Source organism: Cucurbita maxima, unplaced genomic scaffold (genome assembly GCF_002738345.1).
Source record: "Cucurbita maxima cultivar Rimu unplaced genomic scaffold, Cmax_1.0 Cma_Scf00047, whole genome shotgun sequence".
NCBI lineage: Eukaryota > Viridiplantae > Streptophyta > Magnoliopsida > Cucurbitales > Cucurbitaceae > Cucurbita > Cucurbita maxima.
The window spans coordinates 193,792-220,201 of NW_019272063.1; the positions used below are offsets into that span (position 1 = coordinate 193,792).

Sequence of the window (26,410 nt, forward strand, 5' to 3'; positions counted from 1 at the left end):
ATTTAATTTCTGCCATCGACTATGACCTCAATATGCATTGTTATTATTATCATTATAGAAACGGTTACAACCGATTATTTATTTTCATTGTCGCCATATTTATTTTATTTATTGAAGTAATAATAATAATAATAATAATAATAGATTTGTACAATTTTGGTGGGATTTTGGCCACATGTCATCCTTAAGATCCTCTCTTCATGACACGTGTCCATCCACTTGTTGAAGTCCAATTCTTCTTTAGACCATCAACTTATCATCCTAATTTTTTTTAAATATGTATAATAAATATATATTTTTTAAATAGATCGAAGATAGAATAAATAATAAATATTTAAAAGAATTAAAATTTAATTACACCAAAACTTTAGAATCGTGTTTGGAACAATTATATGTTTGGATAATATTTTAAAAAAACATTTGAGTGACAAGATTTTGAAATATGTAAGGTTTAAAGGAACAATTTTTTGTAATGATATGTATTTTTTAAATTTTATGAACTTACACCCCTTTTCTTAATTTGGCGGGGAGGTGATACAGAAAGCAGACCTGCGGAAGGTTGAAGGTCCATTTCTCGGGGCAGGAAAATCGGTTTAGCTCTTGAGCCGTCTTCCATGGCTTACGAGAGATTTGGGCTTCCTAGCGGCCAATGCGGCTCCAACTCTGCCTATTCTCTAAACCCTTTGCCATGCCAGATTCTCAGTTCTTGATGTAATTTCACTGTTCTTCACCCAATCCACATTTGGCTTCTCTGTTTCTTCAAGCAATTTCCTCTCTCTCTCTCTCTCTCTCTCTCATTCCATAACAATGTTTATATTTCCTTTTTGGTCTCTAAACCAAATGTCTAAGAAACCCTTGTTCTTCCAACAACCTACCTCCCGACGTCCCAACCATTTGGGTCTCGTAGCTCTTCAAATTCAATCAGCATTGTTCTCTCCCAAACGGGACACCCAAAATCCATTTCGGTTTTTGCTTGTCTCATCACTTCAATACTCCGATTTGGGCTCTTGAGGCCGGCAATGATGAAGCTCTGGCTTTGGGTTTTCACTATTTCTCTGGTTTCCAGGATTGGCGCTGTTCCCAATGCCGTCCCCACCGAACGAATTTCAGGTTTACCATTGTTCTTCTAAGCTTTTTATTTAACTTCTGATGGTTGTGGATTGGGCTGCTCTGTTTCTCTATTGTTTTCTTGATCCTCATTTCTGATGCGTATTGGGTTTATTCTTGAATTTCTCTTTTTCCAACGAGTGTTCCTACTTTTTAGTACCTAATTATGCTTTGTTTTGGGGGTATTTGAGTTTATTTGAATCAGATTCTGGTCTAGTCAGTGATTACATTGAACCTTTGAAATTAAAATGATAATGAACATTACATTACACGCCCCCTGTTGATGATTGATGATGGTTGATTGTTGGGAGGAAGTTCACATTGACTAATTTAGGAGATGATCATGAGTTTATAGGTAAGAAATACATCTCCATATTGGTATGAGACCTTTTGGGAGCCCAAAGAAAAGCTAAGAGAGTCTATGCTCAAAGTGGACAATATCATATCATTGTAGAGAGTTGTGATTCCTAACCGCCCCCACTGCAGAGCTAGAATTGATCCGTAGGTGTTTGGGTACTGCAGAGCTAGAATTGATCCGTAGGTGTTTGGGTATGGATGCAGGGAGTGCTGGAGATGTGTTAGAAGACAACCCAATTGGAAGGTTGAAAGTGTATGTTTATGATCTTCCAAGCAAATACAATAAGAAGATTCTTCAAAAGGATCAAAGATGTCTAACCCATATGTTTGCTGCTGAGATATACATGCATAGGTTCCTGTTAAACAGTCCTGTCAGAACTCTCAACCCTGATGAAGCGGATTGGTTTTATACTCCGATCTATGTCACTTGTGACCTCACCCCCAATGGCTTGCCATTGCCCTTCAAATCCCCACGAATGATGCGAAGCGCCATTCAGCTTATCTCTTCTAACTGGCCTTACTGGAATAGAACTGAGGGTGCTGATCACTTCTTTGTTGTGCCTCATGACTTTGGAGCTTGCTTTCATTATCAGGTAACTTAACTTACCTTCTCATTCTCAATAAGACCATATGTACACAAGATTACACATAATTTGGAATGTTATTTCCTTTATCATTAATATTGATACTCACTTGTTGATCTTATACTCTTTTTCAAGCTCACAAGAGTAGAATGTTAAGAAATGTATGAAAACCAAAATCTATCATAAATGTAACCGCCCAATCCCAACACTAGTAGATATTGTTCTCTTTGGGCTTTCCCTTCCGGGCTTCCCCTCAAGGTTTTTAAAATGTGTCTGATAGGTAGAGGTTTCCACACCTTTATAAAGAATGCTTCGTTCTCCTCCCCAACTGATGTGGGACCTCATAATCCACCCTCCTTCGGAGCCCAGCGTCTTCGTTGGCACTTGTTCCTTTCTCCAATCGATGTGAAACATCTCAATGCACCCCTTTCAGGGCTCAGTGTCCTTGTTGGCACACCTCCTTGTGTCCACCCCCTTCGGGGCTCAGCTTCATCTCTAGCACATCGCACAGTGTCTGACTTTGATACAAACTATAACAACCCAAGTCCACCACTAGCAGATATTGTCCTCTTTGGGGTTTCCCTTCCGAGTTTCCCCTCAAGGTTTTTAAAATGCGTTTGATAGGGAGAGGTTCCCACACCCTTATAAAGAATGTTCGCTCTCCTCCTCAAGGGATGTGGGATCTCACACTAAATTTAAGTTTTTTTAGTTTTTTGGTATCAGAGCATGAGATCCAAGGTTCGAATTCATTTCTCTCCCAATTCATATTCAATATTAGTAATCACTTGTGGAGGCTTGTGCTAATTTCTAAACCCACAAGTGAGTGCTTTACGACTAGTATTTTCAGATCATAATATATCTACTTAAAATTTTGGATCTAGCAATGATTTAATACTTGCCTTTGCTACATTTTGGGAAACAAGGGAGGTTGAGCATATCAGTTCATAAGTATGCTGATAGTTTTTCCTTTCTTCAAGCATATGAATCATCATCCCTCTTGATTGTTGTATTGTGGTAGGAAGAGAAGGCTATTGATCGTGGAATTCTTCCCTTACTTCAGCGTGCAACTTTGGTTCAAACTTTTGGACAAAAGCATCATGTTTGCTCGAATGAAGGTTCCATCACTATTCCTCCATATTGTCCTCCCCAGAAAATGAAATCCCATCTGATCCCCCTCGAAACTCCTCGTTCTATCTTCGTCTATTTCCGGGGATTGTTTTACGATGTTAACAATGACCCAGAAGGTGGTTATTATGCAAGGTGTGTGTGTCTGTTCTGCCTTTCTTGTTTTTTACATTCTTAATATGAAACAGTGTTGAAAATGGCACGAATAAGAAACCGAAACTCGACTCTGTGTTTGACGATTTAATGTAACTTGCAGAGGTGCAAGAGCAGCAGTGTGGGAGAACTTTAAAAACAATGCCCTCTTCGACATCTCTACCAATCATCCTACAACTTATTATGAAGATATGCAGCGAGCGATATTCTGTTTATGTCCTCTCGGGTGGGCGCCATGGAGTCCGAGGCTGGTGGAGGCAGTGGTGTTCGGTTGCATCCCTGTTATCATAGCTGATGACATTGTCTTACCTTTTGCTGATGCTATTCCCTGGGAAGAAATTGGCGTGTTTGTAGACGAAAAAGATGTCCCCAACCTCGACACGATCCTCACATCCATACTGCCTCATGTGATATTAAGGAAGCAAAGACTGCTGGCAAATCCATCTATGAAACGAGCTATGATGTTCCCTCAACCAGCTCAATCAGGCGATGCTTTCCATCAGATTCTGAATGGGTTGGCTCGAAAGTTGGTGCAGGATGGGAGAATTTACTTGAAGCCAGGTGAGAGGATTTTGAACTGGACTGCAGGGCGGCCTGTGGGGGACCTGAAGCCTTGGTAGGTAAGCTCACGGAGAGTAAGTCAGTCAACTCAAAGTCGGGTTCGGGCTGCCAGTGGCACAAATGGTGTATGATTTAGCCTTCGCCTCGTTCTTATAAAATCGTAATTTTGAAATGTGGTATAGCTGTCAACAATAACCCTGATTTTTTTTTTTTCTTCTTTTTCCCTTCTTCCAATGGCTTTGGGGCATCTGAAGGGCTATGGTTCAAGCAATGCAAGTTATATCCGCCGCCAGCCCTTGGGGCATCTGAAGGGATACAAAACATTATGCCTCTTTCTCTCCTCCAGCAGCCCTTCAATCATTTTTCCTTCCATGGAAGCCTATTTCTTATACCCTAAACGACTGATTGACATTGCTCGATCGGGTTTACACTATGTTCGGTTGGAGTTGATTTTGCAATGGGCAAACCAAGATCTTGAACTACCAGTTTGAGTCATGGAACAAGACCTCCTATATATAATATAATAAATACTAAAGAAAAATAGATATAATATAAAATTTTTAAAATTTAAAATATGGAAAATCTAAAACCAAACGGAGTTAGGAAAATTATGAAATTTAATCTTATTTTATAGGAAATAATAATAATAATGATGGAATAATAAAAAATCAAGTTTTTTTTTCTTTTTTTTTTTTAAATATATAAATAATTTGGTAGAATTTGGGGGTGGTTGGTTGGCGCAGTGTGTCAGCTACTGGCCGCCACAACGGAAATCTGAAAACAGCTGCTGGTTTGGGTCAAACTCAAACCGGACTTGCAATGCAATTCAGCTCCCTTCCAACTCTGAGGCATATATTTCATCCTCCGCCTTGATCTTTATCTGTTCTTTAATTTCCCATCTCTGCTCCCTTTCCTCCGCGGTTCCTCTTCCTTCCATACCTCCCTCGCTCGCTCGCATGGCTTCCATTTCTAAGCTATCCACTCTCATCTCGTCTCCTTCTCCATTCTCTTCTCGCAACTCTCGATCTTCCCTCCCCTCCAACTCCTTTATTGCCTTCCGGCCCTCTTCCGATTCCTGCCTCAACCTCTTCGCCTCTAGATTGTCCGTTCGGAGATCATCGCACTTGACGGGCTCCTTGGTGTATGTTTCTTTTTCCCCTTCTTTGTGGATTTTTATTTTATGCGTTTTGGGTGATTTTGATCGGGGCTTTTTGGTTTTTTGACAAATTTTTGTTTTGGGTTTCTTTCTGTTTTTCCTACGAAGATCTGTTGATGTTTTTGTTTTGTCTGTTTCTGCTTCGTTTTTTCATGTGTGTCGATGAATTCTTGATCATCTGTTTTCCATTTCGCACACTCTTTGTAGTGGTAGAACTGCATTTGTAGGATCTGTGTGTTTCTGTGGATTCTCTTAGATCTTATTGTTTGATTGTATTCTCATCATTGATTTCTTGTTTTTCTTTCATGTCTATTAATTGATTTCTTGTTTTTTCTTTCATGTCTATTAATCTAGCATGCCGGAGGAGTGTTTGATTCTTCTCTAGAACTTAGCTCTTACCTATTTTTGTAGTTTTCTCAAATTCTCATCGAAGTAGGATTTCTAGCTAATTTCTTTAACTTTGATTCATTGCTCAGTTCTTGAAATGATAATGATCCAAGAAACATGGGCAGTTTGAAGTCATTCAAGTTCTCTGAAGTTTCTGATAACTGGGATTAGATTTAGACTTCGAAGTTGAACAGAAAACTTAAAGATTTTCTAGCTTATAATGATTATTTCATTTTCATTAATGTTGTAAAAATTGACGTGGGATTGTTCTAAGCCATCTGTGGACAATCCATGCTCCCGAAGCGTGTTTGTCCGAATCCTCGAGATGCATTGACAGCAACACACTCTTAACCTTGGAGGATTACCTATGCTTAACATTTGTTTGTGCGATGCTTGTTTGGGAACTAATGTGAGGCTATGAATTTCATGTTGTTATTTACAGTGTTAAGTGTTCTCAAGGTGATGGAAATGGAATCCCGACGAAGAGAACGGTGCTTCATGATCTTTACGAAAAGGAAGGACAGTCTCCATGGTATGATAATCTCTGCCGCCCTGTCACCGACTTGCTTCCTCTCATTTCCAAAGGTGTAAGAGGTGTAACTAGCAACCCAGCAGTAAGTATTCAAAATCATGTAATGTTGTTATCAGCTATCCAGAATTCTTGAACTCATTGCTTTTATCCTCTTACAGATTTTCCAGAAAGCAATTTCATCTTCAAATGCTTATAACGACCAATTCAGGTATTTTTATATTAAAAAGTTATTGATATCTGTCTCTTTGATCTTTTCTATATTTCATGGATGGTGATTGTATTAATTGAATGTTCAGAGAACTCATTCAATCGGGAAAAGATATCGAAAGTGCATATTGGGAACTCGTGGTGAAGGATATTCAAGATGCGTGCAAACTTTTCGAGCCTATCTATGATCAAACAGATGCTGGTGATGGCTATGTTTCGGTCGAAGTATCTCCAAAGCTTGCTGATGACACCGAAGGAACTGTTGAGGCTGCAAAGTGGCTACACAAAGTTGTTAGCCGCCGGAACGTGTACATCAAAATCCCTGCTACTGCTGCTTGCATCCCATCAATTAGGGATACTATTGCAAATGGCATAAGTGTCAATGTCACTGTAAGTTCTCTCTCTATGCATCCTTGTTTCTTTTACGTTGCATACTTCGATGTGTTTATCCGACCTCCATTAACATTTGTTTCCTGATTTCTCCCACAGCTCATATTCTCCGTTGCTCGATATGAGGCAGTCATTGATGCTTACTTGGATGGACTTGAGGCCTCGGGTTTGAGCGACCTATCTAGAGTCACAAGTGTAGCTTCCTTCTTTGTAAGTCGAGTGGACAGCCTTATCGACAAATTGCTCGAGAAAATTGGAACACCGGAGGCCCTTGATCTGCGAGGAAAGGTGACTGCATCATTATTTCCGGAGTAATTCTTCACATATGGAAGTTTACTATAACGTTTGGTGACCGATATATCGTATGTTCAATATCTTAGGCTGCAGTTGCTCAAGCAGCCCTGGCTTATCAGCTCTACCAGAAGAAGTTCTCAGGCCCAAGATGGGAGGCTCTGGTGAAGAAGGGTGCAAAGAAGCAAAGGCTTCTCTGGGCATCTACAAGTGTTAAGAACCCCGCATACCTCGACACCTTATACGTTGCTCCGCTCATTGGACCCGACACTGTAAGTCATCTGATCACATATCCGCTCTATCAAATTGATTAAACCTTAAACAGGCATTCATGGCTCCCCCCTCTTCAGGTTTCGACCATGCCGGACCAAGCTCTTGAAGCATTTATAGACCACGGAACTGTTTCGAGGACAATCGATTCAAACGTATCAGAGGCGGAAGGGATATACAGTGCACTTGAGAAGCTGGGAATACACTGGAGTGAAGTTGGGAATCAGCTAGAAGTTGAAGGAGTGGATTCTTTCAAGAAGAGCTTTGACAGCCTGCTTAATACTCTCCAAGACAAGGCCAACTCCCTCAAATCGGCCAGCCATTAAAACTCCTCCCAGTTGAACATCATCAAAGTGTGATGGTGGCCAAGGAGAAAGCTAATAAAAACTGGGGGAGCCTGTTTTTCCTCTTTTAAAATGTTTTTTTCAGACTCTTATGATGTAATATATGACGCCTACTCCGGGTTCTTAGGGATTGAAATTGAAATTTTGACGGGTCCTTTAGTAGGCTTCTATTACGTCGTAAGATAAGCATTTTAGTCACTATCATGTCTGATTGTCGCGTTGGTTTGACTATAAAATAGCTAAAAAATTTATTTTGAAATATTTATGCAAGCTCGGAATATATAAATAATTTACCCTAAAAAGAGTTGTTATGAAAAAATTAAAAAGAGTAGACGCATAAAAATAACGGATAAAAGACGGAGAGGCAGTGAGGTACAAAGGTGAGGCCGTTATCTTCTCGCGGAGCGCTTGCGGGGCGTTTGTTCCACTGTTCAACCCCATGGCGTCCATTTCCGCTACTGGGTCTCTTCTCAAATTCCCCATTCTCTTCCTCGGGAGGAACTCTTTGAACACGGTACGTTCTCCACTTCGTTCCCAATCTCGATTGCTTTAACTGTTCGGTTCCTTGTGCTGCGTAAAGGGTTTTGCTATTTTGATTTAGAGCTGGCGCGGACCTCATTTCGTTCACTTTCCCCATGATTCTGAGCCTTCTTCTTCTGCTTCTTCTTCTGGTATTTGTTTCATTTCAGGCTTTCTTAACGCTGCAAACTTTTAACTTGGTGGTACTTTTTGAGTAATTGTTTGTGTTTCTTATGAAGGGGATAGTACTGAAGGATGTTTCAAGCTAGTATTTGACCGGAGAGGTGTGGTTTTCTCATCTTTCGGCCTGCTCGCTGGAGCCTTGTTGAATGTCGCAGATGATGGACTGGCGGTTGCTTCTGAATTTGCTGATAGTAATTTCCTGTATTCTTATCATTTCTTCCTTTCTATTTTTTACTAGAGTAGAATGGTTGTTCAGATGTGAATTTGAAGTGGCCCACTGCTCATTAGTCCCAACAATACCCCTCAACTTCATGATGAAAACAGAGTCCAATCCAGATAAGTTTAAAGGCCGGTGATTCTCCTGTGAGTGAAACCAAAAAATTGAGTCTACTGACCGTGGTTTAGAGACTTGCTGGGTAATTTGATTTGTTTGGTCCATACAAACTTGACATTACCATTGCCTTAGGAATAGTAGTTCAATTTATGCCTAGTTCAAAGGAAGGTTCTACGAGTGTTTTCTATAGAATGTTCAAGTACATGAAAGGGATAGTTGGGACATGTATTTTTACTTCTAAGGGTGATAGTCTTATCACTACTGTTGTCAAATAACTAGGTTTAATTATGGGTAAAAGATATATAGGTACTTTACCGTGGTAGTCTTTTCGATATTATGTACATTGAAGTACTTTTTGGTGGTTTTGTCTATGTCTCATTCTCTTTTGGTATATTTGATGAGATTATGTAAGTTTTTCATTAAGAATGGAGATTGGGGCTCCAAGATATGTTAACAGTTGGCATATTTGAACACATACAGTGCCCGCTCTTAGGGGGAAGGATTATGGCAAGACCAAAATGAAATATCCGGACTATACAGAGACAGAATCAGGTCTTCAATATAAGGTCACCCATTATGAAGTTTATAGTAAAATACTCATCAATATTTTTCTGTCCATGTTCTCACAAGTCTTATTTGTTTTAATTTACCTGACAAGGCTGCAGGATCTGAGAATGGGGGAAGGACCGTCACCAAAAGTGGGAGATACCGTTGTGGTAAGACCACAGTGCAGTTTATAGATAACCAAATAATCTGGGAAGAAATTATTTCTCAAATGTATCAAGTTGTATGGCTTTCATTCCATGTTTAAAGCCCAATGGAGTTGTTCTTATCTAGACTCTCATTATTTTATTTTTGATTTAGGAATGAATGATTCTCACGAACTTAAAATTGATATGTTACGCATTTTTAGTGGGAGTTTCTAATTGATGGTTAAGCAAAGAAGTACAGCCAAACTGAAAATTGATGTTGCCTACACTTTTTCAAGGTTATATGTCTATTTTAGGTCGATTGGGATGGCTATACAATTGGGTATTATGGCCGCATTTTTGAAGCCAGAAATAAGACAAAGGGTGGTTCCTTCGAGGTAGGCAATGCTTTGGCTTCTCATGTCGAGGATATCCCTAAGCATTTAATTCGATCTTATTATTTTTATTGCACAGGGTGATGACAAAGACTACTTCAAATTTAGATTAGGATCGCAACAGGTGAGACATCTGTTCTCATTAGAAAATATTCACCTTTCTTTACTTTATTGTGATCAATTAAAAAACTGGACTTTACTGTTTCTATGACTAATGTTCTATGTCGGTGTGATGAGTTGAGGTTGTAGCTTTTTTTCTTTCCTGTGGAAATTCCAATTGTTGTTTTTGAGTTCAATATGTTAAATATTTTGGGTTTGTTAAATTGCACGGTGCAATCATTGGTCATGCTAATTCTTCTTAACAGGTTTTGATTTAGCTTCAAGTTTTACTGATTTTTTTTTAATAAATAATTTAAGCTCGTTTCGGTGTTCCTCGATATCAGGTGATTCCAGCATTTGAGGAAGCTGTTTCAGGCATGGCATTGGGTGGTATTAGAAGGTGCTGCATTTTCTTTTCTTAACCTTGGATTTGTTTTTCCAATGTGGATGGCTTAACTGACACATTTTTAAAATGAAATTAATATTGGTTATACTTCATAGCTTATTGATTGGCAAAATCCTTGATATAATTTTTCTTTACTGAGGTAAGATTGTGTGGCCTCTGACATGTTTGATTCAAAGCAAGTTGATGCAAACTTTAAAAAAAATGAACTGTGCATAAAAATCCAAATTCATGTGCATATTTTTTTTTGAACATATGTGCGACATTTATAATCTATTTAGAGCAGGATTATAGTGCCACCAGAGTTGGGATATCCTGAGAATGACTTCAATAAAAAGGGTCCAAGACCAACGAAGTTCTCGGTAACGTTACATTTTTCCTTGGTCAATATACATTTGCATATGTGATATCCCGAGGTTTTTGCATTTTTTATATCAACACTTTCAGGGCCAACGAGCATTGGACTTTGTGCTGAGGAACCAAGGGTTGATAGACAAGACTCTTTTGTTTGATATTGAGCTTCTAAAAATCATACCAAGCTCATCAGATTAACGTTGGTTGATCATTCTGCTGAGCAAACATGGAGGTTTCCTTTTGGTTCTTTTGTGTGTATACTTGTAGTATCACAATTTGATTGACACAGGCTCTTATTATAGCCTTCTCATTTACTGGGTTCCTTGTGTTTTTTTTACAGGGCTTCAGAGGCAGAAAGATTGCTACCGGGAAGCTGCGAGATCTCTGCTTGATGGTATTATAGTTTATTGCCCTTTAAGAATATATAGAGGTTTCACACGTCTACTTGGTCTGTATTATCACAATTTTCAATTGGTTCTTCATTTTCTGATATGGAAGAAGAAAGAAAGAAAGATAAAGAAACAGATAAATTTGCAATGCAATGCAGTATGATTGTCTCTCCATTAAACTGGTTCTGAATGGCAATTAATTATTGATCTTCATTGACAGAGAGCTGCTTAAGTCCTAAAAATTGATTGAACTATATCATCTCAGCTGAACAATATGCAAAACCACTGTTTTTTTAGCTTAGAGCATGGAGAAACGTAGGTCGAATAAACTTAGAACGTGCAGAAACACCCATTTCAAACGGATCCAACAATAACAAAACTTAAGATATTACAAACTAACATCAACTAGATTAAAACACTGAACGTGACCTGAGGTCAAACTCGATGACAAAAACCTCCTGGAAGCACAAATGATTGAAGTATTGTATAAATGAAGTTGGTGCAGGCAGGTGGAAAGCAAACTCTCCCACAAATAATTAGAAACTGTTAAACCTTCTTCCAATTATCTAACTGAAAGCTTCCTCCTCTTGTACCTGACCATAACTTTCCCTTTGACACCCACAACCATGGCATTCCAATCAATTTCAGGAAAAGGAGATATTAGCTCCAGTTCAAAATTTCTTAACAACCTACTCCAAATTGCCTTTATCTGTAGATAAGCGAAGGGCTCGCCAAGACACCCGTGCCTGCCGCCTCCAAACGAGATGTAGGAGAATGGCCCAGCTGCCTTGTCTTCATCTCGTTCAGGGGAAAACCTGTCTGGATCGTACCTGTCTGGATCCTTATAGACATGAGGAAGTCGATTAGCGAAAGCTGGAGATGTAGCAATTATATGACCCTTTGGGATATCATATTCTTTCCCCTCTTTAGTGATCACACTAAAATTAGTATGTGAACTCCGCATCAACATAATCAATGGAGGGTGGAGTCTGAGAGCTTCTTTAATACACCTATGGAGATTGTCCATTTCAGACAAGACATCATGATCAGTCTTATCTCCATGTTTTTCCATCAGCTTTTTCTGCTCCTCTATAACAGCAGACATGTACTCTTTGTGGCGTAGAAGATAAGCCCCAGTCCAAGTAGAGGTAATAGAACTAGTGTGTTGACCTGCAAAAAGAGCAGCTATGAGCAAACCAGTGACCTCAGTATCTGTCGTTGGTCGGCCATCTTTGTACTTAGAGTCAATAAAACATTGCAACATGTCATTCTCTGAACTTCCATTGCATTTTCTGGAAGCTATGATCTTAGCAAAGATATCTGCAAGCTTGCTGCGAGCTCGATCACGGCGACGATGGGCCGGGATAGGCAGGTAAGGGAACATTACACTGATTGGGAGCATTCCATTGTCAAGGTCATGAAACAAAGCAGAAACGTCCGCAAAAAGCTTATCACGAACCTCTCTACCCAATAGACATCTACTAGCTGTTAAGATGATAAGATGCTCCAACTCATACTTGAGGTCCACTTCCCCACTGTCACCCCACTTAGAGAAGTAATCCTGCTCAATACCCCACCACATTCCATTGTTACAAACAGATTTTGCAGAAAAACAATGGAAATCGAAGATTTGGACTCAAGCATCAGGAACTAGAAAGGAACAACATTTAAGGATGGTTGTTAAAGTTGAAAACTAGATTTTTATAGCTGAATTACTGACCTCTGCTTCTTTGACCATCTGATCCACATAGCCCTTCAGTTTAGTGACTCTGAGAGCCTCAGTGAAGAACCTGAACTGTTCTTGGCGAATGGAGTAATCCACATCAAACACAACACCAGGGCCAAAAGTAGGCACATTAAACTGGTAAACTTCCTGCTGGCTAAGATCAGACTCAGACGCCTTGAAGAAATGTGCAGAAACCTCAGGCCCAATCAAGAAGGTGATTTTCTTGTGCAATAGGTTCAAGATGAAGACACTCCCAAGCTTAGGGTACTCCTCCCTCAGCATCACAATCGGACCCTTAAGAAAACGGAGCATTCCCCCGACCAAGGGCAACCCTCTCACAGTGGGAGGAGCCCGTTTCTTAGATCTGGATTTCAGAACGGAAGAAATGACCTTCGCAAGGACTAAAGTGGCCACTACGAGCAGACCGACATTGAAGAATTTGTTATCCGGTTCCATCGCACACAGCCTGCAAAGGATTCCAGAACGGGGATTGAGATTAAACAACACACAAACAGAGAATCGAAACGAAAATGAGAGGCACAGAAATGGAAGATGAAAGAGACCAAATGCTAAGAAAACTCCAAACGAACGGAAATGGGCGGCCGGCGCTGGAGTCGGAATCGGAAAGGTCTGAGGGAGCTGAATTCTGAAATTGAAGGTGGAGATCAGGGAGGCATTTGAAGACGAAGAAGAGAACAGAAACAGCGCGGAGAGAGAGTTTGGGCAGTCCAGAGAGGGCAAGGCAATGGGTTTATCCCTCGGAATGCATTGGCATCACGTGCAAAACAGTGGGTTTAATGGTTTTCTCACTTTTTTAAAAACATAAAATCTTGTTTGATTTAGAACCCTATTGGCTACAAAATTCAAAGAAATTGGTAAACTGAGAGAATCTTGAATTGCTGGCTCAATTTTCTATAATTTGTAACGGTCGAGAGAGAAATCGAGTCTAGTTTACCTTACCTCCAACGATGATTTTCGGTTGTCTAAATATATATTAAGTTTGAGTATAGTTCTTATAGGTTTAAAAGTTCCTATTATTTACGCGGTTTGAGAAGGTATAATTTGACTCGAAAAGTATTTATACTTTTGACTTTATGGTATTGAGAGATTATGCCTTTAGAAAAACTTATAAACAAAATTGATTGTTGTATGAGCATCTAGACAACGAACGTGGTAAATACTATATTGGAATTTGACTCAAACAAAGGGTTATCGTTATCTTTCATGAGAACAAAGAACGAGGCATGTACCATGAAAGGCACAAGATCCATTCCTTCTCACATACACCTAGTTAACCTCTAAACATGACAATTATGGCCCACGACACACTGATATGGCTTGATATATTTCTTACCAAAGAACTGACCCCAACAGAAATAGACTTCAACAATCTTGCTAAAAGAATACTCAAAACTAGAACAGTCCATGCCATAAAACTATCAAATGATCGTGGCTAAGGTCTCGAGGAATTAAGAATGTGGACGATATTAAATAAATAATAAACTACATATTTGTCCACCCCCTTGAAACCACGAAATAGTAAAAGCTACCCGATAATTGTTGGATGGATCAATATATTTCATCATAAGGACAGATAATTTAATTAGACAAATTAGAACCGTTTTTAGAAGCTTTTGGTTTATATTATTTTAATCACACTTTTTAGACTATTTTAGATTTGAAAACAATTAAATTAAAAGAAAAACACATGGAATAGTTGACAACCTAGTACTAGACAATTTTTTTTTTTTCTTTTAAATAATTATTAATTTATTATTAAAAAGTTAGCACAGCCCAAAAGGCTTACCAAATCCCTAAGTAGGCACGATTCAGATTCAGATTCAGATTCAGGGATTCAGATTTTTCAGTTTCAGTTTCAGTTTCAGTTTCACCATTGTTGACCTCTTTTCATCTTCTTCTGCAGCCCTAACCCGTCTTTGCCAACGTCCAGTTCCACTCCCCTCTCGCTTTCTCTCTTTCGATTCGAATGCTTCCTCCTATTTTTCACTGACGGCGGCAATGGTGATCTCTTCCGTCCACGGCAGCCTTTCGCCTGTGCCCTTTTAGTGTCTGTCCTCCCAAGCACCGAACAGCGAGCGTCCTTCATTGCCGTCCAGCTCTTCAATCTCCGTTCTTTATTCTGCCTCTTAATCTGTAAGATTTTTTTTTCTTTTTCTTTTTCTCTCTTATTCGATCGTTGCTTAGTATAATTTTGTTGGATGATTATCGGATTTGGATTCTGATTAAGTAGCTAATAGAATGGGCGGACTTAAGTTCGGCTGTGTACGTCGCTTCCTTGGGTGTAGCCTCTGTGCATGGAAAGTATTTTCATGTCTCCGAGTTTGTATGTTCGCGGAATAGGTTGAGAGAATTTAATAATATTGAATTTGTTTCAACTCAAACAAATTCGAATTAAGGATTTTATGCTTTCATTTCTAAGTTGTGGGGAAATTGAAAAAGTAATTCTAAGGTCCTTTTGTTTACCCTAATTCTCTGATGCAAAGTGCTCAGTCTAATCACAAATGCACAATGCAAGCAATGTCTCAAGATATGAATTTTCAATTTGGTTGTTATGTTTCAGTTGATGAGTGAATTGGATCCTGTATCTCTTATCACCTTTAAAATTATAAGCACTTTCTAGTTCTTTAATGCATGCTGTATACCGGTGCTTATTTTTTCATCATGGTCTTTAGCAACTTGGCTAAGAAATTGGATGCCGACCATGTAAGGTTTAGGCATGGAATTCATAGATGGGCTTGTTAACGTGTGCAATGAGTATTGCATTTGTTTGCTATTGTTATGCAATATTCTTTTGACAACTGCCATGTTCTATTTTCACTGGCATTCAATTATCAATATCATATGGTTTGAGAACGATCAAGTTATTAACTTCAGCGATGAGAGAAGATATGCCACCACTACACATTATATTACGAGATAATGTTTTACAAACGCTCAGCAGGTCGTCTCAAAGCAAACAAGTTTATGAGCTGGTTGGATCATTACAGTGAACTTACCAGGGGAATTCTTGAATAGGTTTTTCATATCCGGTTTCAAAAATTGAGGAAACAAAGCATTCCTTTTAAAAGAATGCAGAATCAGGAAAATCTTGATGCTGATGGGAAAGTGGAGTCTGTGATATCAATTCAAGCACCAGACTACGATAGTTGGGACACTTTTGGTGACGATGAAATCATGCAGCAGAAATCTGCAATTTTTGTTCAGGAGGCTGAGAAAGTTCCATTTGTTGGTGACAAGGCAGGTTCACCTATTTAAGTTTAATATCCTGCATTTTTTAGTCTTGATGTTGCAACACTTTTAGCTCTTTTTCTTCCGTGTGTTTGTGTTTTTGGTTCCTTTTTTTTGTTTGGTACATGTTTCATCTTATACTGTTGCATCTGGCATTCTGTTGTGTTCCTGGATTTTTATTATCCATTTTTTCATCCTTATTTGCATTCAAGGACCATGCTTCATCCACCTATGCAAGTAGGAAACCAAGTTTTAATCTTTATTCTTCCCTTCTTTTTCCATATTATGCTATGAAGTGGACACACTTATTTTATCAATCATACCATGTTTGGAAAAATCATAAAACATTGTTTGCCAACACAGTTTCTAAGCATAGATTTAGAAATTATTTGGAGTTTAGAAATGTTGGAGGGATTCTGCACCATTGTTTGTTTCAAAAGTTGAATTTTATGTACGTTTATTGACATTTTTTGGTGTTTAGCTTTTGGGCTTATGTCTCTAACCCTCTTATGGAGCTTGGGGTAGGGTTGGTTGTTTGTTGTTGGATGAGGTGCTTTTGAATTCCTCTTTGTGGCTTCATAGCTCTAAGATGGTCTAATCAATTGATCTTTCTTTTACTCCCTAATGAATCTTAATGGCAACGGAGCTGCAGGAACCACTTTCTTCTTTAGAAGCTGAATATAAATCCGGAAGTCCCATTTTGCTGGAGAAAATTAAGGTTTTATTTATTGCCTTTATTCTATTGTTCTTTTTGGGAGAGTAGTTTTTCTTAGAATATATTTATATTACATGTTATGCAGGTGCTCAGTGGCCAATATGCTGCCATTCGTCGAACACGCGGTGATGGGAATTGCTTTCTCCGCAGCTTCATGTTTTCGTATCTTGTAAGTCTAAATACTTTTAATGTATCTCAGAAGATTGGTTATTGTACTTTTGGTGCATCATCGGACTTCAGCTGCTACTGACTTGGCCTCTCTAACCAGGAACATATTTTAGAGTCGCAAGACACCGCTGAAGTTGATCGGATCAAAATAAATGTGGAAAATTGTAGGAAAACTCTTCGAAGTCTGGGATATACAGAAATTACTTTCGAAGATTTTTTTGAGGTAAATTGTTTCTATGCCCATTTTTTAAAAAATTAGTTTATTATTTGAATGTTTATCCCTGCTATAAGCAATATTGACTTATTTCTCCCATTTAACTCAAGTGTGGAAGTTTAGAAGCAACTGTTCTTACAATCTCAAAATGTGCTATCGAACATTCCAGATAGAAATAGTGCTACATCAATTTTATTGTTGCCGTGATGTTTTCCTTGCAATTTGTGATGCTATAGTATGTTTTTGGCTTGAATAGCGGCTTGTCAAGGACTTATACTGAGGATGTTTTTAATAATTAATCCATCATGCCTCTATCTCATAGTTCATGCTAATTCTTAATTTGAACATTTTATGTACCGAGTGCTTCCCCTCATTGAAGTCCTCACTTCGTTTTGTGCCTTGCACATGAACCCTAAAGATCTGTTCTGTTTCATCGTGCTTCCTACTTCTAAAAACATTGTCCTGAATTTATATCACCTGAAAGAATTGAGATGTCTAGACTCTTCCTTATTTATTATTGTTGTCTTTATTTCCATTCGGTATAAACTTGCTAAATATCCTTGGTTAATGGTGGTTGCCTTAAATATAATTTCTGATTAATAGGTATGTTTAAAATATCTTTTCAGCTATTCCTTGAGCAGCTGGAAAGTGCTCTTCAAGGAAATGAAAATTCTATAAGGTGTCAATGACCTGCCCTTCTACCTTGGAATTTCAATTCTCGAATTTTATTTAATAGTGGAATATTCTGTTGCTTTCAGCTGTGAAATCTGTCATTCATGATTGCATTTGACTTAGTTTTCTTGAATGCAGTCATGATGAACTTGTTCTTAGGAGTCGAGACCAATCCATCTCTGATTATGGTGGGTGATGTTTGTAAATTCAATATTCAGTCGCCTCGCTCTTTCTGTTTCTGCTGACAAATTTGTTTTGCTAGTTGTTATGTTTTTCAGGTTTGTTACATCAGGTGAAATACAAAAGCGTTCAGAATTTTTTGAGCCTTTTATTATGGGATTGACACATGGAACGGTTGATCAGGTTTCTTAAATTTGTAATACTTCAAACAAGTTTTACATTATTTGTTGGCCTTTATTATATTTAGATTTATGTTGCAAATTGGACCATACAAATTATGTTGAAACCTAAGTTGATTGGTTTGGGTACCGAGTTTTAAGTGTAGTTTCTTGCAGAAACAGATTATACTTAGTATGCAATAATGATGATTTTAGATCATGTTACCTTGGACAGGAATAATATTGGATCTTTCACATTCCCTTGTTGTTTACTTCGAGTGGGGAATAGAATAAGTGCAACCCACTTAAAAATGAAGATTCATGTTCGTATTTTGGAGAAGCATCATTACATCATAAATGATTATCAATCGCCTACTCCTATTCTCTAGGTCCAATTTTTTTAAAAAAAATCTCTACCATTTTGTGGGTCCTACATATATTGAACTTCTGACTCATTCTAAGAATCTAATTGTCAACAAACAATATCTACCACAATTTTCTTTTTCCTGATCCAGATTTAATTTTAGTAAACAAAACCACCTTGAGTAACCTAGTTGTCAATAAAGGCTATGCAAATAATAAAGAGGGCAAAGGGTATGGGTTCAAGGCTTCAAGTCATGGTAGCACCCACCCAGGTTTTAATTTCCTGTGAATTGCTTTTCTATCTAATGCAGTAGGGTAGAAAGTTGTCCTGTAAGAAAAGTTGAGGTGTGTAAAAATTGATCCAAACATTTACGGATTTAAAAAAAAATACTGTCCCATTAGTCAGGATTTTGGTTCTCACTGTTTGTTTGCATTAAATATACAAGACCTTAGGTCCATTGTTTTATCTGGATTAAAATGAAATTTCTTTGGTCTTATTATTCCATATTTTTGTGCATCAGAATCCTTTTATTCTCTTGTTTAAGAAGATAGAATAATCTTTATATCATGATTTTCAATCATGTTCTCATTTTATCTTTTCTGGCACAGTTCTGCAAATCAGCAGTTGAACCAATGGGTGAAGAGAGTGATCATGTACACATAATTGCGTTATCTGATGCATTGGGCGTGCCAATCCGTGTTCTGTACCTCGATCGGAGCTCTTGTGATTCTGGTTGCATCAGTGTAAATCACCATGATTTTGTTCCTGCTTCTAGTGATGTCTCAGGTGCTAGTTTTGGCTCTGAGATAAAGATCCCTTTCATTACTTTGCTCTATCGTCCTGGTCACTATGATATTCTCTATCCAAAGTGATGCGCATTGGTAAGCTTTTCTCATGAACTAGTTCGAAAAATTTAGTCATAGAAATGTCTCTTCCTGCCCACCTTTTATATTGCAAGAGATTAACTGTATAGTCTGTATGTATAAAATGATGATGTTTTAACAGTGTATTACTGCTACATCCTCATTCATCATGCAAAATATGTTTGAAGTCTTTGATTTACTTGGGAATTTTATAGGATTACTGAAGGATTTTTTCTGGGTTCATCTTAAGTTATATGTCATGTATTTCAGGCCACTGGCGAACCCAGGTGGGGCTCTCAAAGATCAACTGCATTGGCACGGCAGACATGGATCCAAAGTTTCGATGAGATAAAGGTTGGATCTTTATAATTGATGCTTGCCAGATGCTCTGTACTGATTTTAAATATATTGTTGAGCTGTTTGAGTTTTTTTTATTTTAAAAAAAACTATATTCGCCGGGTTAACTGAAATTTGGAATATATGTGATCAGTCATTGAGATACAAATAGATTTCCTTGTGCCAAAACTTGATCTCTATCGAAAATAGTAGGTTTCTTAGGGATTTTCCTTTTTTATTTTTGGAGTGAATCAGCCTATATTGCAATACTATAACGTGTAGTATTAAATTTGATGAAATTAAAATTTTGGGTGAAAATTGATACATCTTGCTAGGGGTAACAGCATTCCCCTATAATATTGTTTAGGGTGATAGGAAGACATTTTAGTTCTCGAAGTCATCAACGTTTGAAATTATTAGTCAAGCGTGCTATGCATGTTGAAGGAAGGAGAAACGAGGTCTCTTTCCTTGCTTGATGGTAGAGGTCAATCCTCTTTCACTTTTTGTGCCTCCTTGTAGTCCTTAGGGTCGAGTGTCTATTATTAAACCTCAGGGACCAAATAAACATCTAACTCTGAAGTCTTGGATCAATGTGTATTATGTCCCAAAAAAATATCTCAATAGAATCCAAAATTCCAAAAGTAGTTCATATGGAATCTCTATCTAACCTCCCCTCGTTGGCTTTTCCTTGAGTGTTGAATCAAGGAAAGAAAGCTGAAAGAATAGTGACCAAAGAAACATTTAAGGTTTCTTTAAGAAGCTTAAATAGACTTCATAGAAATGTTAATATCTGATTTTCTCCTGAAATGTTAATATCTGATTTTCTCCTGAGATAAGTCTCATTTCCTTTCCAGAGAAAACTGATACTAACATTTCTATGAAATCTAAAACCAGATACTAACATTTCTATGAAATCTATTTAAGCTTCGTCCTGTAAGCATTCATGCCTCTTAATCGTCTTGTTTTTGTTTAAAGTATAATGTCTTAATCAACTGAACTATTTTTTGTTATAACTTTTATGTGTAGCATCGTTTAGGCAGTGAAAGTTTTATTCAAAGTTTGTCATGTATTTTTCTCTCTCTCATCATCAAGGAACTATCCATATTAGTATCGGTCCTTGATTTTGGTAGTGTTTATTTATTATTTGATTGGTTACATTATTAAGGAAGTTCTTACCCCAAATGTTGAACTCATAGTCACTATTAAGCTTAAACTTGTTCATCTTTTTCTCTCTCCTAAGTGTCTTTCTCTCTTTCTTGTTATCATTAACATTTGAGGCTTTGGAGATGTGACTAGAAAGAACGATGCACCATGTATAGGATAGGAGTTAAAAATGAGTATTGAATAAGAGTGTGAAAAGAAAGGAAAGTGGATTTGGGAGATGGTAGAAGCAACGGTGGTATGGCTTAAAAAGCAAAAGGTTTGATCCAAATTTCATAGAAAGAGATGCAAATTGGTCAAAAAAGTGGAAGGACATAGGCCATAGCATAGTCTTCTCTTCACTTCATCATAAAGTAAAGTTCCACTCCCATTCTTCTTTTCCTCATTTTCTTATAACTTTCCATCTATTCTCAAACACTATTTTTGGGCTACGTGGAAAATCATGTCTAAAAACTTTATTGGGATCATCAAAATAAAAACGCAGAAGAATTTTTTATTGTCTTTTTTTCTCGTCTTTCTCTAAACATCTCGCTTGGAGCCTTGGAATTCCTTAACATCTGTCTAAACCGAGTCTAGATAGGTATTCTCCTAAGGTTACAGCCAACAAGAACACATGGTTCTTCCCAACAAGCTACCCACCATATACTTGGTTTCTTTTTTCTCTCCTTTGGCGTTTAGGAACATTATAATGATTTGCGAATCATGCTAAAAAAACATAGATTTTGTTGTTTCCATATGTTTTCTTTCTTGTTATGATTAGATTAATTGTTTGTATGTGACTTTTGTTTGTACCAATGATTTCTCAAATTAGTTGGAATTTCACCTAACTTAATACATATGGATATTTGATCATAATTTTGTACTCTTTTTTTCATGCATGAGGGGAAAAAAAATATATAGAAAAAAGAAGGAAGGAAATGCTTTATTATGGTAAGCATAAAGGCATATGATTGAAACAAAAATATTCCTCAATCATGGTGGAGAGTTGATGAAGAAGCTTGAGCACTTTACCCCACACAATAATCATCTTTGTCCCCTTCCCCAACAACTTCATTCATTTCTCAATATTTCCCTTTACACTCTTCCCCCTCGCTCTCTCTTTCTCTTTTATCTGGGGTGTTACAAAAAATAACTAAAATCTCATACAACTCAGATGTGAGTATTAAATACCCACGAGTCATAATGTTTTACTTATACCTGTTTCAAATATCAAATATCCATCTTAAAAGTAGGGTTTAGGGTTAAGATGGTCTAGCTCCAACCCACAAACTTAAAAAAATTAACCATAACCCAAATCGGAAATGGTTTGATTATTTGGATCATCCAATCATATAGAAAGTTTTTTTTTTATTTTCTCTGTTTGAGGATTTTGTGAGTTGAAGGTGGAAGTTTCTCTCCCATCTTAATTCATCATCCATTATTCATTAAATTTTTAGTCCAAAAGAGAAAAAAAAAAAAATACGAACATAGTTTGGAGTGTGCTTGATTCGCACCATCTTCTTCTTTTACAAAAGAAAACCCTCGGATCAACGGTGGAGATCATTTTGAACAGAAACAGGTGGGCCCTCACGTAATTTTGGTTTTTTCTTTTTGGTATATCCTTTCTCTCTATTGGATCATCCATTTCCGATTTCTCCCAGAAAAAAGAAAAAAGAAAAAGGAAAAGGAGGGAAATTTATTTTATTTTTTTAAAAATGGGCCCCACTTTGGGTGGGACATAACACAGTTGTGTGCCACATTACATTCTAAGATGGTAGAACTGTTTCCTCTACCATCTACACGCGCTTCTGCAGCACGTGTCCACCATGACATGATATAATTTTTTTTTAAAATATAATAGTTAATTGCACAAATTATATCATGTCATTTAACTTAGAAGAATATATAAAATACGGTAAAAATTGCAATATTCTTTCAATATTGTTATATTTTTTTAAAAATTATAAAATAATAATATTATTAAAAATAAAGTAAAAAAGATACTTATTTTTGTTATTACTCGAAAGGAGTTTGAATAAATGATAAATGATAAATTGGGGAATTTGTTTTTTTTTTGTTTTGTTCTGTTTTGTTACTTTTAAAACGACACCGCTCTGGCCGTATGGTGGTCGTCTGGGATTGACAGACACGCGCCCTCAAAAGGCGGTGGCTTGTCTCACTTCTATTTTTGTCACTTCCCACTCTAAACAAAACGACGTCGTTCATTTCACCCTCCTAAAACGACGCCGTTTCTTCCCTCCCCTGTTTGTTTCTCTTGCCTTTGCCTCCATTTCCTTTTAAAATTGGGGAAAAAATAAAATTCATTTTTATTTTTTTTTTGGTTGTGTTCGAACTACTAGTTTGCACATATCCGGCTACATTTCGTTTACAAAGAAAAAAAATATAATATATTTTAATATGTAAATTTAGAAATAGGTTCCATTTTCGTGCCTAATTTAAACTTTTAAAATTAAGCATTTGTACCTAAAGTTTCTTCAGGTATATTAACTTTTTTTTTTAAAAAAATGAAAATAAAATAAAATTAAAAAAAAAAAAAAAAAAAAAGGAAAAAAGAAAAGAGGAGAGAGAAAGAGGGGGGAAAAAAAGGGAGGGGCCAAAGGCAGAGAAAAAAAGCTCTGTTTTTTCGCTTTAATCAATGACTGTGCCCTGTCTCTCCTCGTCTCTCACACACATTGTTTCCCTTTCAACATTTTCAACATTTTCTACATTTCTACATTTTCTACATTTCTACATTTTCAGGTTTTAATGTTCATGAGAAGAGAAGAAGCGAAGAAGCGAAGAAGAGATTAGAGATTCTGAAAATCTCCTCTGCTTATCAAACTTTCATTCAATTCCCAATACAACGATCAACACCGTAACCCACATCCATTAATGCCCTCATTTTCGTTCTTCGTCTCTTCCTTCTCAATCCCATTTCCCCTTCTTTTCTTCCCACTCATTCCTCCTCTTCTAGGGTTTTGAAACCAAATCATTCCCATTCCCCCACCCCTTTCACCTGATTACATCATTAAATTCCCTTCCTAATCCCTCTCTTCTTTTTGGGAGCTGTAAAAAAAGTCCCCTCTCTCTGTTCATCATCTTCTCTACCCCTCTGGGATAATAATTCTTCCCTTTTCTTTTCTGGGTTTTCTCTTTTCTCCCCTATTCTGCCTTGCTCTTCTTCTTCTCACCTTTCCTTTTCTCCTTCTGTTCATAGTGTGGTCGTTTCTTGCGTTTCTTTTTCTGGGGTTTTCTTGTCGTTCATCATGGACTAGAATGTGGAAGATCTGATTCTGTTTTTCACGTTTTCTGGGGGATCCATGTCTTGCTTTGCTCCCCTTTACCCTGATCGAGTTTTAATGGCGCCTTCTGATTGACATTTGGTTTTCCCTCTTGGCTGCAACTATATTTGTTGTCTCTCAAAATGCCTTTTTCGAAGCTTGATGATTCTCCTATGTTCCGCAAGCAGGTCAGCTCTTCCTCTCCTTTTCAACTTTATAATTCATTTGTGTGCGCTTTTTTCTTAATTTCATCTTCTCTTTTCAGTTCAATTTTTCTGGGTATTAATTATCATCCGGTTTCTGAGACATACAAGGAAACTAGAGGAAGAAGTTTTAGGGTGTTAATAAATTTCGACGAACCCGTCTGTGAATCCTGCAAACCCTCCCTTTCTTTTAATGAACACTTTCCATATTTGTTTCATGGCCAAGCAAGCGGTCAATATCATTTTGGAAAAGTTCCTTTAATGAACGGATATGCCACTTATATCCATCGTCCTTCAGTAAATTACTAGATAGCTTGGTCGTCATTTAAATGGTTAGATGTTGGTTTAATGAGCCTATTCCAAGAAATTCTATTATTCCCAAATTTAAAATTTACTTGCCCTGGAAAATTGAATTGCTACCTGTTCTTAGGGCGGGAATTTAAGTGTATAGTTTTTGAAATTTAGGCATTGACAGTCCCTATTAGAATTTTGAAATTTCTGTATGTGTATGCATTTGAATGCGTGTCTATATGTATATCTTTGAAAGGAAAGATCCTATAATTTGAATGCTCGAGTTCTTATCCCGAGCCAAGTTTTCCAGTTTGCTTTCTTCTTTATGTCACAGTTCCCAAGTCTGTTATGTTGTTCATTATTTTTTTATTTCTAACATCCTTAAATTGGTAAAAGGATATGAACAAATAGTTACAGACTGTAAAGGTAATGACCACCGCCATCACTAATCCCCATGCCTTTGAAGGTTACCATAAAAAGAAAAAAATGATAACAAATCAACCGTGCAGAAAACATATAAACATTGTTGATTTATATGTAATAATTGACCAAAGAGATACCATAAATCTGTCTCATTTCCAGATCTCTCTGTACTGTCTCCATTTTAATCCTAAACAATCTAGTTACTAGTCTTTCTTTTACTGTCTGAGATTGTTAAGATAAAGCCATACCATATGATTACTGCCGTTTTCTTTTAACCAGAGTGCTGGACTGCCAGTCAATTGATCTTAAAAGTTTACCCACCAAAAAAAACAGAGCTTTCCGAGATAGATCTCTGGAAGATGTCATGCATATATAATGAACACTCAAAAAGGAAAATAAAAAAGAAGAAGATGGAAGTGATTTTGGCTGGCTTGTTCCCAAATGGACAGTACCTTGGTTTCTCCATGTCATCTAGTGAAACAGAGACAACCTTTTCTCCGATGTAGGAAAGAGTAGGAACGAATATTAGCACTCCTAGGAGCATACCGGAAAGGCGCTCAAATTTGAGTTGATCTAGAAAGGAGTATAACCCAAACAATTATTCTAAGGAACATTCACTGGATAATTTAATCCTTGCCTTCTTAACAACATACCTTCATTTCCCTGGTTTGTCTATAAAAGTTACGTAATAGCTCTGTACATGGCTGCCACGTGATACATGCATCTTGTCTTCCAATTATGCTTGAAACAAAACTTTGATATAGGAAGGTACTTGAGTGGATCCCAGATGTTCGGAAGGTAAATCTTTGAAATTATCTAACAATGTAATTAGAAAGCGCATGTAAATTTGAGAGAGTAAAAATGGAACAATTATGGAAGTAAAATGGATACAAGACGGTCTTCAAGCTTGCAATTGGAAGAAGTTAGAACCATTACCGTTAGATTTTAATCATATGCTGGTCATTGATTTAACTACAGTCAGAGGATTGAGATTTTGTAAATGATTTAACTACAGAGATGCTATTCTAAATTTTGTGAATTCTGATTTGGTTCTCTTCATGCAATTAAATACATATTGAGATTCGTTGATCTGCAAATATGCAGGTTTTGCTAGGTTACTCTTGCACTAGTTATAAACATGAGTGTATTATTTTGGCACCCTCGAATTAATAATTTGCATGCTTGTACCAATTGGAATATTTTTCATATGGAAGTTGTTTTTGTCGTCAATAACGTTTGTGATACAGATACAATGCTTGGAGGAAAGTGCTGAATTATTGAGGGAGAGGAGTTTGAAGTTTTTTAAAGGATGTCGAAAGTACACGTACGTCTATTTTGGCATTTTTTATTCTTCATTTTGTTTGTTGTTTAGAAAATATGTGTATCCCTCCATAAGGAGTTTCAGTATCAATACAGTTGTGCTTCTACATGAAGTCATAATCTTCTTTAGAGGACTTTAGTCGCTCACACAAGGATTTTCTTTGATATTCAATGCAGTTTCCGTTAGATAGGTTCCAACAACTTTTATTCTCAAGGCCAAGATTCTGCAAGAATTTTCTAATGGCCCTTTTTTTTTTTTTTTTTTTTTTTTTAGTGAA

The 26,410-nt window shown here is 37.2% G+C and overlaps 6 protein-coding genes across 14 annotated transcripts in view; 5 read left to right on the forward strand and 1 right to left on the reverse strand.

Moving 5' to 3' along the window:
• The first annotated feature begins 531 nt into the window (after window positions 1-531).
• On the forward strand, window positions 532-4,101 carry LOC111470690 (probable beta-1,4-xylosyltransferase IRX10L). Of its 3 annotated transcripts, XM_023116271.1 has the most exons (5): window positions 1,044-1,110; window positions 1,299-1,590; window positions 1,626-2,057; window positions 3,067-3,308; window positions 3,430-4,101. In XM_023116271.1, exons 3-5 carry the CDS (start codon window positions 1,659-1,661, stop codon window positions 3,944-3,946), a joined length of 1,158 nt encoding a protein of 385 aa, XP_022972039.1. In that variant the 5' UTR covers window positions 1,044-1,110; window positions 1,299-1,590; window positions 1,626-1,658; the 3' UTR covers window positions 3,947-4,101. The 3 variants fall into 3 exon arrangements, with proteins under 3 accessions (XP_022972038.1, XP_022972037.1, XP_022972039.1); XM_023116270.1 differs by having other exon boundaries at window positions 532-1,590; XM_023116269.1 differs by lacking the exon at window positions 1,299-1,590 and having other exon boundaries at window positions 533-1,110; window positions 1,669-2,057.
• Window positions 4,102-4,636: 535 nt separating this feature from the next.
• Window positions 4,637-7,665, forward strand: LOC111470689 (transaldolase-like). The gene is made up of 7 exons (XM_023116268.1): window positions 4,637-5,028; window positions 5,873-6,044; window positions 6,121-6,170; window positions 6,259-6,559; window positions 6,659-6,847; window positions 6,940-7,122; window positions 7,201-7,665. Exons 1-7 carry the CDS (start codon window positions 4,844-4,846, stop codon window positions 7,444-7,446), a joined length of 1,326 nt encoding a protein of 441 aa, XP_022972036.1. The 5' UTR covers window positions 4,637-4,843; the 3' UTR covers window positions 7,447-7,665.
• A 158-nt stretch (window positions 7,666-7,823) lies between these two features.
• LOC111470771 (peptidyl-prolyl cis-trans isomerase FKBP19, chloroplastic) lies at window positions 7,824-11,001 on the forward strand. Its single transcript, XM_023116371.1, has 11 exons — window positions 7,824-7,978; window positions 8,066-8,135; window positions 8,223-8,357; window positions 8,981-9,066; window positions 9,166-9,216; window positions 9,507-9,587; window positions 9,664-9,708; window positions 10,028-10,083; window positions 10,373-10,448; window positions 10,534-10,672; window positions 10,781-11,001. Exons 1-10 carry the CDS (start codon window positions 7,904-7,906, stop codon window positions 10,636-10,638), a joined length of 780 nt encoding a protein of 259 aa, XP_022972139.1. The 5' UTR covers window positions 7,824-7,903; the 3' UTR covers window positions 10,639-10,672; window positions 10,781-11,001.
• Window positions 11,002-11,104: 103 nt separating this feature from the next.
• LOC111470769 (sterol 14-demethylase-like) lies at window positions 11,105-13,395 on the reverse strand. 2 transcript variants are annotated; one of them, XM_023116370.1, is made up of 3 exons: window positions 13,115-13,395; window positions 12,550-13,024; window positions 11,105-12,390 (listed from the first exon to the last, which is right to left on the reverse strand). In XM_023116370.1, the coding sequence occupies exons 2-3, from the start codon at window positions 13,009-13,011 to the stop codon at window positions 11,392-11,394; spliced, it is 1,461 nt and encodes a 486-aa protein (XP_022972138.1). In that variant the 5' UTR covers window positions 13,012-13,024; window positions 13,115-13,395; the 3' UTR covers window positions 11,105-11,391. The 2 variants fall into 2 exon arrangements, with proteins under 2 accessions (XP_022972138.1, XP_022972137.1); XM_023116369.1 differs by having other exon boundaries at window positions 12,550-13,021; window positions 13,119-13,386.
• A 973-nt stretch (window positions 13,396-14,368) lies between these two features.
• Window positions 14,369-19,699, forward strand: LOC111470817 (ubiquitin thioesterase otubain-like). 5 transcript variants are annotated; one of them, XM_023116456.1, is made up of 10 exons: window positions 14,369-14,709; window positions 15,518-15,813; window positions 16,457-16,522; window positions 16,605-16,688; window positions 16,788-16,910; window positions 17,528-17,580; window positions 17,712-17,761; window positions 17,836-17,936; window positions 18,884-19,148; window positions 19,408-19,699. In XM_023116456.1, the coding sequence occupies exons 2-9, from the start codon at window positions 15,646-15,648 to the stop codon at window positions 19,145-19,147; spliced, it is 909 nt and encodes a 302-aa protein (XP_022972224.1). In that variant the 5' UTR covers window positions 14,369-14,709; window positions 15,518-15,645; the 3' UTR covers window position 19,148; window positions 19,408-19,699. The 5 variants fall into 5 exon arrangements, with proteins under 5 accessions (XP_022972224.1, XP_022972223.1, XP_022972225.1 ...); XM_023116455.1 differs by having other exon boundaries at window positions 14,370-14,709; window positions 15,592-15,813; window positions 18,884-19,156; window positions 19,409-19,659; XM_023116454.1 differs by having other exon boundaries at window positions 14,371-14,709; window positions 15,515-15,813; window positions 18,884-19,156; window positions 19,409-19,659.
• Window positions 19,700-23,249: 3,550 nt separating this feature from the next.
• The window catches only part of LOC111470702 (ADP-ribosylation factor GTPase-activating protein AGD3-like), an 8,749-nt gene continuing 5,588 nt past the window's right edge, over window positions 23,250-26,410 (forward strand). Inside the window, exons 1-2 of one of the 2 annotated variants that reach the window (XM_023116289.1) lie at window positions 23,250-24,083; window positions 26,060-26,136. In XM_023116289.1, the coding sequence (XP_022972057.1) occupies window positions 24,039-24,083; window positions 26,060-26,136 (122 nt within the window). In that variant the 5' untranslated portion in view covers window positions 23,250-24,038. The remainder of the gene's footprint in view (window positions 24,084-26,059; window positions 26,137-26,410) is intronic. The other variant, XM_023116290.1, reaches the window with a different exon arrangement.

Coding starts and splice junctions, on each gene's coding strand:
- LOC111470690 (XM_023116269.1), top strand. CDS start 1,020: ATGATGAAGCTCTGGCTTTGGGTTTTCACTATTTCTCTGGTTTCCAGG. Junction 1,111..1,668: donor CCCCACCGAACGAATTTCAG/GTTTACCATTGT, acceptor GTATGGATGCAG/GGAGTGCTGGAGATGTGTTA. Junction 3,309..3,429: donor GAAGGTGGTTATTATGCAAG/GTGTGTGTGTCT, acceptor TGTAACTTGCAG/AGGTGCAAGAGCAGCAGTGT.
- LOC111470689 (XM_023116268.1), top strand. CDS start 4,844: ATGGCTTCCATTTCTAAGCTATCCACTCTCATCTCGTCTCCTTCTCCA. Junction 6,171..6,258: donor GCTTATAACGACCAATTCAG/GTATTTTTATAT, acceptor TTGAATGTTCAG/AGAACTCATTCAATCGGGAA. Junction 6,848..6,939: donor CCCTTGATCTGCGAGGAAAG/GTGACTGCATCA, acceptor TCAATATCTTAG/GCTGCAGTTGCTCAAGCAGC.
- LOC111470771 (XM_023116371.1), top strand. CDS start 7,904: ATGGCGTCCATTTCCGCTACTGGGTCTCTTCTCAAATTCCCCATTCTC. Junction 8,358..8,980: donor TGCTTCTGAATTTGCTGATA/GTAATTTCCTGT, acceptor GAACACATACAG/TGCCCGCTCTTAGGGGGAAG. Junction 9,588..9,663: donor CAAAGGGTGGTTCCTTCGAG/GTAGGCAATGCT, acceptor TTTATTGCACAG/GGTGATGACAAAGACTACTT.
- LOC111470769 (XM_023116370.1), bottom strand. CDS start 13,011: ATGGAACCGGATAACAAATTCTTCAATGTCGGTCTGCTCGTAGTGGCC. Junction 12,391..12,549: donor AGATGGTCAAAGAAGCAGAG/GTCAGTAATTCA, acceptor GGTATTGAGCAG/GATTACTTCTCTAAGTGGGG.
- LOC111470817 (XM_023116456.1), top strand. CDS start 15,646: ATGCAGAATCAGGAAAATCTTGATGCTGATGGGAAAGTGGAGTCTGTG. Junction 16,911..17,527: donor CTTTCGAAGATTTTTTTGAG/GTAAATTGTTTC, acceptor ATATCTTTTCAG/CTATTCCTTGAGCAGCTGGA. Junction 17,937..18,883: donor CACATGGAACGGTTGATCAG/GTTTCTTAAATT, acceptor TTTCTGGCACAG/TTCTGCAAATCAGCAGTTGA.